The sequence below is a fragment of the Falco cherrug genome, chromosome 4 (genome assembly GCF_023634085.1).
Source record: "Falco cherrug isolate bFalChe1 chromosome 4, bFalChe1.pri, whole genome shotgun sequence".
Classification (NCBI taxonomy): domain Eukaryota; kingdom Metazoa; phylum Chordata; class Aves; order Falconiformes; family Falconidae; genus Falco; species Falco cherrug.
The window spans coordinates 108,637,637-108,652,008 of NC_073700.1; the positions used below are offsets into that span (position 1 = coordinate 108,637,637).

The following is a 14,372-nucleotide window of genomic DNA, read 5'->3' on the forward strand; positions in this document are numbered from 1 at the left end:
AGCTCAGGCTGGACACCGATGCACAGATCCAACAGTTCCAACAATGAGATTCAATTACATTTCTTGAGCCCACTAGAATACAGAATTGGCGTATTTTCCAGAAACTGCGGCAGCAAAAATAATATTAAAGGTTAAAAAAAGGAAAGACTGCAAAACCTGCAATTGGAAACAGGCAATTACTGCCCCTGTTGACTGAAGGGGCACAAAAAGAGTTAGTATCTTCTGTTAGTGCAAGAGTTATACAATGCTGCTGGGCAAATTTTTGGCAGAAGGAGCAGAGCTTCTGGGTTTAAACCCCTAAGTTTGTAGAGCCTGAGCTAACTTTCCCCAGCCTGGTGTTGAAGAGCCCAGCAAGCAAAGGCATCTCCAGGCTGGGACGCAGACAGGCACAACTGGAGGGCACAGCGCGGGTACGGTCCCACGCCACGGGGAGGTTTCCAGCTCTCTGCAAGAAAGGCTGTTGCGTCAGCCTCCAGAAAACCCAGCAGAGGCCAAGCTTGAGCAGTAGGAGTTAAATAAATCACCATACACCAGCCACAAAGGGTGGGATACGAGTACTAGTTTGGCTCTAAACTGCCGTGTTGCCAAACACTTTTGAAGAGTCATTTATGGGGGTATGTCATTAACCTCCTAATACTGTGCAAGTTAATTAAGGCATTTGGTATTTACTAAACTTCTACTTAAGTTATGCTAATGCAATTCAATTATAGTTGCATAGCTCATGCTCCTTGTCTATTTATATACACACAACCACTTTAAATATATCCCTGCAAAAGTTTGTTTACAAGGAATGCTAATCATTAACTACCATCTGCCACTTTTATCTCTATTGTTTTAAAAAAGGATAAATCTAGCAATGATCATAGTTACTGCCTCAAATAATGCCCTGTCACAATTCACAGACACATTGATAGGGAAACCCGTTCAATTCCAGTTTCAACTGTATCAACTTCACAACTTTTGCAAATTCAAAATGTTTCCAGACTGACAGAGTTATACCATGTGGTGGCAACCCAAGAGTAATTAGCTTGCAAGTTCATTATACAGAAGGATTATTTTAAATTATATGACGCTATTCATGAGACCAGAGAAATTTATTCATGCCACAGCCAACTAATTTTTTTCTCCTGTCACATTATAATGGTAATATATGACTCTTTTTTCCCCCTATACATCTGTTGCTCCACATAGTTTACCATAACACCATAATACTGTGAATTAAATTCTTCTATCGTACTTCTAAGCTACTGCAAAAAAATTTCTGAATTTGTTTGTTCACTTAGTATATTCTTCCAATAGGAGAAACATTGAGACAGTGATATAGATCCGATTATTTATACTTCTGGCTTCAGAAAAGGAAATAATAGTGGGAGAAACTATGAAAAACCAACAAGTATCGGTTGTTGCTTTAGTATGCTAAAGTAATTAGAACAAGCACAGTAAACTGAAGAGTGAAAGCTGATCTACAAGTAGCCATAAAGTGCTTCATTAGCTTGAGACAGACTGATGGTGTGGAAACGCTGCAGCCTAGGTGGAGAACAATCATCCAGGAGATAGTCATAAAACCAAACTCCTAATGATTACGTTAGATTTGTTACGGTTATGAATCTGTCAGCCCAGGAAAGAGCGGACAGAACCATTCCTCAATAGCTAAAATAATTCTTAAGGGCAGCACGCTCGGAGGAAAACCACGGGTCACCGGCTCCACATTCACCCTTACGAGGCACTGCAACACCCTCCGTGATGCCTTCAGCTGAGAACACACCCCTAAACCACAGGGAACAAAAATCCATATAGGCGATCGCATTAATACCGTTTATTGTCAAGCTACCATGCATGACAACTGATGGCACCCATTTGTAGAGAAACAAAGAACAATGAGTTGAAATACAACCTGGAGATGGAGGTCATGCTTAAGGACCAGCGAGATGTTTTATGGAGCCCAGGTACAGTCCTCTTGCTCCTTTTGTGGAAGGAGACCACTGGGCCATGTACAGCCAAAGATGCCATTCAACACAGCTGTGGGCGTGAAAATCAGCCTCAGGCCAGCAATTACCACATTTGAGTCACCAGAGAAATACACTGACTCTCCTCCTTGTGTAATACAGTCTTAGGACTCCCATCCTGAATGACTAGATCAGACTAAACTTCAGCCCTTTGTAAGTCAGAAGTTAAACAAGACAAATCCTGCCTGAGCAGACTGGATTACTATTTGCCCTTTTTTTCAGGTTTCTGTTCTGCTTCTTTTTTTATTAGTCTTCTTTTATTATAAGGTAGCTCTACTCGTTAAATGGTGCTCTGCTCTCCATCATAAACATATGATGTTATGTTTAACATAAAACATAAACCAGCAGATTCACAGAAGTTGCCAAAAAGTTTTGGTGGTCAGGTCAGTTACTACTTGACACCTCAACTCCCACAGCTTCTGCCTTCAGTTCTACATGCGGTAATGGTCTCAGCAAGGACTCCAGACCCCAGTTTTGAGTCACTTAGCAAAAATCAATCAATCAGTCAGACTCGGCACAAATGGCAATGCCCTGCATTGATCTCTCATTACATTATATTCCGAATATGAACTTTGATGATAGTGCCTATCACAACTGTGATTGGCAGCATGGGAGAGAGGGTTCACTGAGGTACCGTTTGGTGGCAAGATGGGTCTCTCCTATTGCTGTTTTCTTGAAGGGTCCACACTTTCAACAGTGACTTTCTGTCTGAAACAAGAAACTGAGCCAGTGAAGGTTGAAAGCAGTTGTCACAGGAGAAACTCAGAGCACAAGATAGATGCGTATCAGTTCTGAAAAACTCAACAAAATGCCCCAGCCCACAGCTGGCTATGAAGCGTACACCTTTCTGAGCCTAGAGAGACTCACTGTAAAAGAATTGCAGAAAGTCCAGTTTAGGTCTTTTTTCTTATTTTGATTCTTACCAATACTGTATCAGAAATGACCTTAGCAAAACCAGAAAACCTAAGGAGTACTTGCTGGAAAGGCTAGAACTGGCAAAAAAAGCATGAGAGACTTCCACAAATAATATTACAGGCAATACTGTGAACTTAAAGCTTTGAAACATACCAGTTGAGAAGGTTAGTATTTATTAGACCTAAACAAGTAACTAGAAATTAGTTGTATGCTGAATGGAAAGGCAAAAGGAATGATGCATGCTGACTCCTGGGGAATATTACAGCTCCCAGAAGGTTTCCCCCTGCACGCATAATTGACATGAAAGGATACTGGGGAAAATTGCCAAATCAGCAACGATACTTTGGAATTGGAAACTGGGAGTAAGGAAGAGCAGGCTAATTCTTCGCTTTACTCTCCACAGAGTAGAGAGGATGAAAACCATCTCAGGAATAAAATATTTTCATAAAGCTGATGGAGCACTGTAAAGCTGAATAAGCTTAAAAAGACTACAGTAAAGGGAGTACTGAAAAGTTGGCAAAGCTTTAAGCAGCCAAAGAAAAAGTAAACCCACATAAGGTGGGGTTTTTTTTAATGAAACATGAAGACAGAGGACAGTATTTCTTTAAATAATGGGTGGTAAATGGTTAACACATTACTCAGAGTCATGCTTAAGCAATTTCTGAGCAACGGGCTTACATTAATTATATAGTAGATAAAGTTATCCATGGACTTCAAACCTTGTTCTTCATTGTGCCTGGCCCTGTACCAAAGGTGACACATTTCTGGATGTGGTTGTGAAAGACACTGGAATGACTGAATTGCTTTTTAGTACTTTCTTGTACTTTGTGAAGATGATGACGTAATGCCAGCGCCTGTGGCTTTGTGCTACCAGCACTGGGACTGACCTAGCTAAAGCAGGTCTTAATAAGATAGCGACTAAGCTAAAACTGATTCTTCTGACTACCAAGACTGGTACTGCAATAGAAGGAGGAAACTCCTGATTTACAGGAAAGATACAAATTACGTCACTTGAATCCAGTATTTCTGACTTTAAGTGGCATTTCTAATTATAAGGGGAACATTAACAAATATCTGTACTGTAGCTAGATGCCATGTCCCGTTCTAGGTATTCTAAAAAGTTTTAACGATCCCTATGGTAGTAAAGAGTTATGCAGACTAGTAGCAGGACAGCTACTAAAGGGGGACTGACATTCTTTGTTATTTTCTTCATAGTCACTATGAAAGAGATTTTTTTTTTCCTTTGTCCATACTAAAGGATAATAAAAAATATTCTGCAGTTCACCTCAGAAGAACTGCTTCAGCCTGGATATTCTGCCACCATTGTCTGAAGTTCAGACTTCCTTTCCAGTAACAGCTAATTTTAAAACTATGACCTGCATGTGCAAGACACTTGTATGTGAAGAAGAGCCAATTTGGAATCTGCTTACTAGCAGCGTGCAGATAAATGATTCACTGGATGAACGTCTAGTTACTAATTCTTTCATCTTCTATTACTATTTTCAGACCAAGAGTAATAACTTTTAGTATTTGAATGCCTTTTGTATATTTCATTTAAAAAAGATTATTTTACAGTTTTACCATATACACTTTTCACATTTATAGCTTTGTTTCCAAAACATTGTTAGCGTATATTATTAAATACATTTTTATTAATCTTAAGCATGTAATTATATATATAACAGTGACACATAACTGTTGAGTAAAAGGCTATGTGAAAGATAAACAGTGTTTGTACTCTTTAGGCACTTACATTTTTCTTCATGCAGCCAGAATTACATTACACAATGTACTACAATGGGGATGGACACCACAGAATCGTGGAATAGTTGAGGTTGGAGGGCACCTCTGGAGGTCATCTGGTCCAAACTCCCTACTCAAGCAGGACCACCTACAGCCAGCTGCCCAGGACCATGTCCAGATGGCTTTTGAACATCTACCTCCAAGGATGGAGACTCCATAATGTCCCTGGGCAACCTGTGCCAGTGCTCAGTCACCCTCACAGTGAAAAAGTCTCCTGAAGTTCAGACCGAGCCTCCTGTGTTTCATTTTTGTGCCCGTTGCCATTGGTCACGTCACTGGGCGCCACTGAAGAGAGCCTGGCTCCATCCTCATTGCACCCTCCCTTCAGGTGTTGACACACATCGGTGAGATCCCCCTGAGCCTTCTCTTCTCCAGGCTGAACAGTCCCAGCTCGCAGCCCTGCCTCACAGGAGAGACGCTCCAATCCCTGCACCATCTCAGTGGACCTTTGCTGGACTCCCTCCGGCACGTCCATGTGGAGCCCAGCACTGGACACAGCACCCCAGGTGTGGCCTCGCCAGCGCTGAGCAGTGGGGAAGGATCACCTCCCTCAGCCTGCCGGCAGTACTCCTAACACAGGCCAGGATACCATCAGCCTTCTTCGAGGGAAGGGTACATTGCTGGCTCATTTTCAACTTGGTGTCCACCAGGACCTCCAGGTCTTCTAGACCGGCAGTCCCCAGCATATATTCATGGATGGAGATTAAAGTGACAGAGCAATAAGCTGAGTTCTTTGATAAGGCCAGTTCTTTTTCAACAGGTAAACCATCACTGCATTATTTGATTTCCACTCTATGCTTAAAACGTATGAATTACAGAAGCTCATTTTCATCTTACCTGATGGCTAATCATGTGGATGGTGAAGGGCTATTTTCATTTATTTTGCATATATGTATATAGGTATGCAGAACTACCTCACATTGCAGTCATTTTGCAAACTATTTTAAATAGGCACTTTTTCCTGTTTGACTGTAATTTGGCATATACTTTTGGGTATTATGATTACTTGTATTACATACAGTAACTGTCCTTGCAGACATGTCTGACTACACTTTGAGAAAGAACATTCTTATTTTTCAAGTTGCAAAAAAATCATACTGTCAAATGAGCACCTCTCTAAACCCTGAAAAGTCACTGTTTCTTTGAAGAGCAAAATTAATTCTCTTGCAGTTAATAATTAGCGAGGTAGCTGTTGAAACATTTCAGTGTGTCAAAAGCTCTGTTTAGTGTTTCATTCAGAACGCACAGTTGCTCATATTTGCCAGCTTTATCGCTGAACTTTATTGTCATCGGTACATGGACAGCTAAAATATGGAATGTGACTCCAGCTTTTGTTTTAATGAGGCACTTCAACTTTCAGCATGGGGCACAGAAACAGAAATGATCAAATTGTTTATTTGCAACATAGTTTATAATTGGTGTATTAATTCAGATGATGAGTGCTTCCCACTGTGCTATTGTCTTTTTTTTTTTAAAAAAAATCAGCAATACTGTATAATTTAAAATGTCAAAAAATGCTCACAAAAGGGGTGGAGTTGTCTCTTGCATAGCAATTAGACTGAAACAGTAAGCTTTTAATAATCACAATATAAACTGACAGCTATTTTGGATCTTTTGCTTTTGCCTACCATCAACTTGCTATTAGAAGCCACTGCTGTAAAAGTAGTTCATTTTGTCCGTTCTATGAATCAAGAGCCTTTCCAAATTGTGCTATCTCCTGCTTTTGCTTCAGATTTCAAAACGGTATCTCTCCACTAATAGACAGGTGGCCAGTCCATGGATAATTTTGTTTAATGCACACACCTGTTTTACTAAAATGCAGATGAAAGATTGTGCAAATAAGTCAATTTAATAATCTACAGGAGTCATCAAGTATCAAAAAAAATACAGCTGTGAAATAAGTTAATTATTAGGGCCCAAGAGATCACAGGAGATGCAAATTATTTGAATCCACAGCTAAACTTGTAGACCAAAGCTTAAGGAGCTGTGTTTGACAGTTGGTGAGTGGTATTCAACCAGCTATGACCACCCAATTGGAGCAATATCCTATTTAATTAAAAAAATCTGCCTTTCTATTCTGCACAGATTTAAAGACAATTAAAAGCCTTGAAAACACCATTCAAAATTTGGAAGTGAAGAGAAAGAAAAGGGAAGGCTCTCAATAGCCATAGGAGATGTGTAAAAGGGAAGGGTATTTGTATAATTCTAGTTCTAGAAGTCTCTTTAAGAGACTAGTCATTCTTAGGGCTACTGCGTGGGGGCCCAGAAATAGAATTAAACAGGCTCTTCCAGAGAGCAAATCCAGGAACGTGACAGGGGTCTAAGTAAGCTGATGCAAATATTCCCAATGCTTTAAACATTTCCTAGGAAATCTGTAAGATTTAAGAGTGTAGAGGGGTATTCTCACTGCCTAATGTTAGGCAGGTAGCTCCTTTTTAATGCCGAATCACACTGAACCTATTTGACCTTGGATGGCACTTAAGATCCTCCATGATTCAGGTGCTTTCAAACATTTTGTTTACAGAGCAACAATGAAGAATTTCCTCATGCAAGTCATTAAAGGTTTGTGTCTAAAAACTAGAAAGGTGGACAATGAAAAAAATCACAAAATATCTCCTTCATGCTTGATTGCCAAAAATCTGATTAAGTTAATAGCTGCCATTAAATTTAATCTGGTCACTAAAAATTATGCCCCAATGCTTGTTACCGTTCTCTATTTTAACACTAATGACAGTGTAATTAAAATGTAACATGGTTACTTTTACATTTTCATGCTTTTAATATATACACCAGAGGTAACAAGACATTAAAATGGTACAAACAGGGCTCTGCGTGACTGAGACATTGACATTTCTTTAGTAGGAATAAACACATGACATAAGTTAAATCACATCACATTAGGAGACCAGCTATCTTACACAGATACACTTTAGCTTCTAACTAATGACCAGTTAGTTCCTGGCTAACAATCAAGACCAGATAATCAGTTGGCATATATGAGAATAGCTCCGCTGAAGTAATTTTATCACTGTGCAAAAAGTGGCAATGCATTTCCAGTAATTTACTTATTGCATCCTAAAACCCCATCCCCCAACCCTCCAGCCAATGATCCTTGGACTCAGCAAAGCAGTCCCCGCATTGTATGAAAAAGCACGTGACTGAAATAACGGTAATAATGCCAAAAAATGGCATTAAAAGGGTCACCGTGAAGTATTTCAATTAGAGCATTTATGTTGAAGTAGTTTCAGCACATTCCCTGTTCCAGAAATGCACTCATACATTGACATGATGCCCATTTATCTGGCTTGTCAAAGGAGCCAGCACATTCCCTGAAAACTTATTAACCTTTAGCAAAATCCAAATCATTGCTTTTGGTAACTCTGTTATTTTTGACATGGGTCATTTTATCATCTCTCTAAGCAAGGGTGCAAGTGTTTGCTTTTGACTCTTCAAGGGTATGAGGTAGTCCTAGTCCTCCTGCAGGTGACTGTGGAGGCTGTCCAACAGCTTCTCTGGATAGAGAAACAGAATTATTTTTAAAGGGTACAACTGCAGCCTCCGAACCAAGTGAAACCCGGTAATTCACCTCACTCGGCAAAGCCATGTGATTCAGAGAATTTACATCGGTAACTTACAAAAATCACAAAATCCGTTGTACTTGGCACAGGGGCTGCTCATGTACTAGGGACCGCAATGAACTCTGCGGCCTAAACACAATTTCAAGCCTTGCACATCAGAGATAAGAACGACCCTGCCATCCAGAGCACCACAATGACCTGCAGAAGAATAAAGGTTTAGCAAATAATTAGACCTTTTTTTTGGCTTTCTTTGCAGGTCCTGTAGCATTGCTGCAATATTTGCTTCTATACATTGAAAATATGAAAAACAGGGAACACACCACCCACCTGCAAAGCTTTTTAATCATTCCCACAGCTCTCTGATAAAATTTGAAATAATCAGGCCTTGCAGGATAAGAGGCAATCCTGTACCTGTGTACTTCCCCTGCTACAAAACCATGACATTTTTCTTTTAACTCCATTCTTTGGCGAACAGTTTTATGTGTGTCAATTACATTCAAGGCCAACTGGATTATTCTTTTATGTGAAGTTCGGTTTCCGGATCTTCAGTGAAGTTTGCTTTCTGTAGCTTCAATTTATCTCTTTTCAAAAAATAGTTTTGATTAACTAGTGTCAGCTATTACATAAGCACCCACCTTCTCTTCAGATACACTACGCAAATGGACGAACACTTCACAAGTCTTTTATATTTCCACCCACCATGTAACGGCTCCCCCAGTACTGTTGTTCCTGCAGTTATTAATTTGGATCTTCTTAAAATTCGGCTCCACAAGAATGTGCTTATGCTGACAAGATTCTTAAGTCTTAGAAAGGTCTATGTAAGTACGCTTTCCTCCCTGCAATTTTAGCAATAGAAGAGTTACTACCAGTATTTAAAATGCTAGAAAACCATAATGAAAACTATTTCCCCTCAGAAGAATATGGTTTATGTATTGTTTCCTTACTCAGGAGGAATTTTAATTGCCTTGTGGAAGTCTGTAATTCTGAGAGCTTTTTACTACAGCCTGGCACTTTTACAGTTGATAATGAGTTCTTACTGTATCACGTATTTGCAAAATACTTTGTATGAAACACTACAAAATTTAAAATACACTTAGGTCTTCCACAAGTTTCATCGAACTAGCCAACAGGGCTGTGCAAAATATCTCAAAGCCTGGGAACAGGTGACAATTTTGCTTTGCAGCTTGCAACATTGACTGCATTTTCCCTAGAGAAACACTGTTTAATGGCATGTCATATCAGGCAAACCCCATGTCTCTCTAACATTTTCATCGTCAAATCAAAAAAAAAATAAAAATCCAAACTGGTGCTCATAGGATAGACATACAAATGTCTCCAGTGGCACTGAGTGGAGGGACAGAATTTAGCCCCCCATAAAGTACAAAGGAGAAGGCAACTACAGCCTGGCTAATATCCCGATTTCCTACCTTGCAAACTTCAAAGATGCATATGACACAAGAATACTGTATTTAAGTGTCTTAGAACACATGAAGCTTCTTTCTATGTGATAAATAAATAAAATGAAAGCAGTAATTCCCACGTAAAAATGGATTTTGCTTCTGTATAATCAGAGATAGGGTGGTTATTTTTATATAAATAAATTGCAAAGGAAGGAGAAAGCACGATTTTTCTCAGTAACTTTTCCGGAATTATTTTTCACCCTTGTAGCAATCACAAAGTAAATTTGTTTCTTACCCCATTACGCCCCACTTATCTTGCAGATACACTCAGAAGACAGTCAAGCCAGTACTTAAAAGCTCATCCATCACATCTTTGATCATAACATCAGTACAGTAAGAAAAAAAAATAAATCCTCTTCCTTGGAGTTATTTTTAAAGATACACACAGGTGCCACAATTTTGAACAAACCCTCTAACTCATCCCACTAAAACACTTAGTGTATGGTCAATTAATTATGAATAAGGCTATGGTTTTGGCACAGTATTTAGTATATTTCATGGCAGAGGCACAGGGAAAAGAAGCAGTATTCAACAAAAGCTTAGCAAATATGTTTGCTATAAGCTTCCAGCAGTTAAATAGTAACCAATATTTAATACATTATCAATAAGCATGTACACTTTCTACTATGATTTATATGCTGAATGATAAAAGTTTAGATGTCAGATACTCTCTTTTTTTTTTTTTTTTTTTCTGTGGGCCAAAATCAGCAGTTGGTCTTCGTGACCCAGCACGGTCTCCCCTTTAAAGAGCAAATGAGTCAGAATTCTTTAAGTGGTGTGACATAATCACGGCCTTTACGATGAGCCCCAGCTAAAGGCACTGCAGAATTACAGGAGCCATTTCATCCCTGTGTCTAAGCTCACAGGGCACGTATGGAGCTACCAGTATGCTGGCAGATCAGTAGCTATGGGCACAAAATAAGATGCTTTCCATCAATTGCTTCCTAATAATGAAACTAAGGAGAGCTGCGTTCCTTTGATAACGTAGAGGTCTTCATCTAAAAACACAAGGTTCATGTTCAAGTATTTTTTGATTCGCAAAGAACGAGCATGTCTACACGCTGAGGCTCAAAACTGACTAATGTCACTTCAGAGCACAGAGAGGGGAGAACAAAACAAATTCAAGCCTTTATTTTGGAAAGCTCTGGCAAATCTCCAAAGCAGTATGATGAATTTTTTTTTTTAAGTTAAAGGGAAGGGTTGGTGCTGAGCACCAGTTGGTGCAAGTCTTAGTAGCAACCACCGCTCTGCAGTTCTGCTTTCCTCTTGGGAGGCAGGAAAGCTGGGTAAAAAGATGAGCTCATGCTCTCATCTCTGGCACGACAAGAGCTAGGACGGATATTTCATCTTGTAAAGACACCAATCCATGTGAAACGTGGGTGGTTTTTTTAAGATTTTCCTGCTTTTCCTATGTGTTTGTTGCATCATACAAAAAAGCCTGTCAGAGTTTGTCAGATCATCCTAGTAGCTAAACGTCCCCAAATACAGATTTTCTTGAGAATCCAGAGGTTGCTGGTTGTCTGTGGGTTTGTTGGCAACACCAAAGGTTCCTAACTAATGACTGAGACAGTGTGCTGTCCCTACAAGCCACTCCAAATGAAGCTGTGTTTTTGCCAAGTTTTTGCTTCATATCATCATTATTTGATGCTCACAGAGACAGTGAGCAACTGTGTCAGCTTTGTGCACCAGGAACTACAAAAACATTCAACAATTATAAAATATACATTTATTTTAAACTTTTACTTCATGTGTTACTTTCAAGGATAGTTAAAGGTAAACCAGGCTGAAAGAGTAAATAAGCCTGCTTATGACAGCAGAAAATAGACCTGAATATTAAGAAGAAACATATCTCAAAAGGGAAGCACAGTGAGACTTAAATCCAATTTGTAAGATAAAATCTAACCAGACCACTTACTATTGCCATCTGATAGCACTCAATATTGCTTGAAATTCATTAATACGCTAGGTAACCTAAGTACAGTGCGTGTATACAAAATTAATTCTATTAATTTCTACATTAGAAAAATCTACCGAAAGAGGAGGAGAATAATTATAAAGCAGTCTTACCCATCTGTGGAAAAGGCATAGCAAACCCAATCTAAACCTCAGAAGAATAATTATCCCATGAGACACTCACCTCCTGGGAGTGCCCATTATTGTGTTACGAGAACATAAAACTGACAGCTATTCAGAAAGACCTTCAGAGCGATTTTGGTTTAGCTCTACTGCTTATCTTACCTTGTCATCTTTTTAGAATACCTACAAGCTCCCAGCTAACTTACCAATATTATATTTTATTTTTACAAGCAAGCCGTAAATGCTTCTTTTACAGCATATACTTTGCCTAACAGACCAAATGTTGGAAAAAACGTTACGCATCTTAAGTAAAAGGCTATTCACATTTAAACGGTTTTATAGAGTAATAATACTTCATTTAGATCTGCCTACTAACTGATGATTGCTTAGTCAGATTAGGTGGAACTCCAAATGAGACAGAAGCAAAGCATTTCATTATCATTAAATATTCCCATTATGGCAGCATTTGGAACCCAAAATCAGTTATGTCCAACTGCTAACAAGTACAGTTTAAAAATAAAACACAGCAGTTGCTGACCTAAAAGTGCTCTTGATTATAGTGTGCGGCAAGCATCCAACAGATAAAAGGAAAAGGGATGGAAAAGCAAAAGGGTAACAGGAGGGCTATCCATATCAGTCATAAGTACCAGTCACAGCATCCTCCCGTAACTATTAAGAGAATAGTTTTATCCGAACGCAACGCAAAGATAGCTAGAAAACAGAAGATGGTGTTAAAACCACACAAAATTTAAGAAGCACAGAGAATCACATATATACACTAGGGATAACTTCAGCTGATTTATTATTACATTAGGAAGCTTTGCTTATAAATGTTAAGAAAAATGGTGGGGATTTAGTTCCTTCTGAGAGCATGAGAAAAAACCAACCTCAATACATTTATGCTACATTTTTATTGAAGTGACACATCACATAAATAATAAAATTATTCTGGATCAAGGTTTTGCAATAACTTATTTCTGCTGAAAAGTGAATTATTCAAGAGCAAACTGCAGCTCACCCTCAGCATATCCTTCCCTGCTTAAGCTGCACCAGAAAAACAGCACCTGACTTCATCGTATTTTCAAAGACATGCCTATACCCTATTGCACAGCAGTTTGATTTTCATTTTATCTGATGTCAGTCAATTTACTTACACCGCTGCTGTGCAAAGTCTGGTCCACAGTCCCCAAATGGCAAACATCTTCAATAGAGAAATGCTTCTTTTCTGAAACTAATTTATTGTCTAGAAGAACCACATTTCCTCCCAGCTTCTCACTCATTAGGGTCCAAAACTCAGTCCCTGCTGGAGTGAGGAGGCCAGATCTGAAAGCAGTCATGTATATCTGATGAGGTTGACGAGACACACGATTGGTGCCATTAGACAGTGAAATTCAGGAGGACGCCGAGTTCTGCCGCAGACAATTTACAATGACATAACCCTTGGCTAAAGGGAGCCCTGAAATGTGAGCTTCCATTTAACAACCCAGCGGTCGTGGGCAAAACCACAACTGAAACATCAACATGAGGTGGTGCTTCATGATCATTAGCTGCAAATCACACCACCCCAAGAAATGCATTGCAGGCACTTTTGATACAGCAGTAGAGCCTTGTACAAATACTAATCTCAAAACACTCACTTGAAAATGCTCCAGTGGTTTTATAACAGTGGAAGAGATGACTGATTAGGTGCCAAAATGGTTTGATGCCAGCACTGAAGAAAGCCTTTGCAGCTCTTAGGATTTCTCCTAAAACAGATTCAACTTTAACTTGTAATGTCCTTCAAAGTACAGGTATCTTTTTGCATCAGTTCCAGCCAGGATTTCAGAGCTGTGCCATGACTGCTCCAGCTGCTGTACAGAAGTGTTTGTCTAGCAGGCATACTACTTATTGCACGTCCTAGACCGGTGCACTACATTCCATCACCACTTATTCTGTATCTAAACAACTATCTTCATTGTTTTCTGAATAATAGGTGACAAATACTTGCATGGTTTACTTTAAAAGTGCTGCAAAATATGTATTAGCATTAAATTTATCAAAAAGTGAATACAAGTGGGAATAAAATAGCATAATCAGGACTAAAGAAACATCTCCTAGGAGGCAAAAAATGAATGTAGCCTTCGGCTGAGAGAGACCCCCATGACAGTCCAACTCAATAAAAAAATTTATATCAGAGCGCCAAAATTTGATTTATAAAACTTACAATTGCTCCATTGATTTCAGTAGGGTGGGAGTGATTTATTTCAGGCAAAGAGATGTCCAGAATTATATATAAGCATCGTGAGCTCAGAAATGCCAGCAGCCATGGTGTTGACAGTAGATGGTTCTCATGCTCTTCTCTCAGTAAGCTCAGTAGCAGCGACTACAATATACTCAACTTCACTTCATTAATTATAATTATTTTGTAATTATAATTGTTTTGTAATTATAATTATTTTATTCATGCACTATGAGCCAGAGCCAGCCATTCTCTGATTTATTCCTTACAGTCCAGAACTCTTGCCACTGAAGGGGCACTTGAGTTTTGCAGCCGT

General features: G+C 39.2%; 1 protein-coding gene across 3 annotated transcripts in view; it reads right to left on the reverse strand.

The window, feature by feature from the left end:
- CHN2 (chimerin 2) overlaps positions 1-14,372 on the reverse strand; it is a 163,368-nt gene that overhangs the window by 96,142 nt on the left and 52,854 nt on the right. Inside the window, exon 1 of one of the 3 annotated variants that reach the window (XM_005445781.4) lies at positions 12,993-13,129. The exons of the other annotated variants lie outside the window; for them this stretch is intronic. Coding sequence (XP_005445838.3) covers positions 12,993-13,118 — 126 coding nt within the window. The 5' untranslated portion in view covers positions 13,119-13,129. Of the gene's footprint in view, positions 1-12,992; positions 13,130-14,372 lie in introns of those variants that run through there. 3 annotated transcript variants of the gene reach the window in all.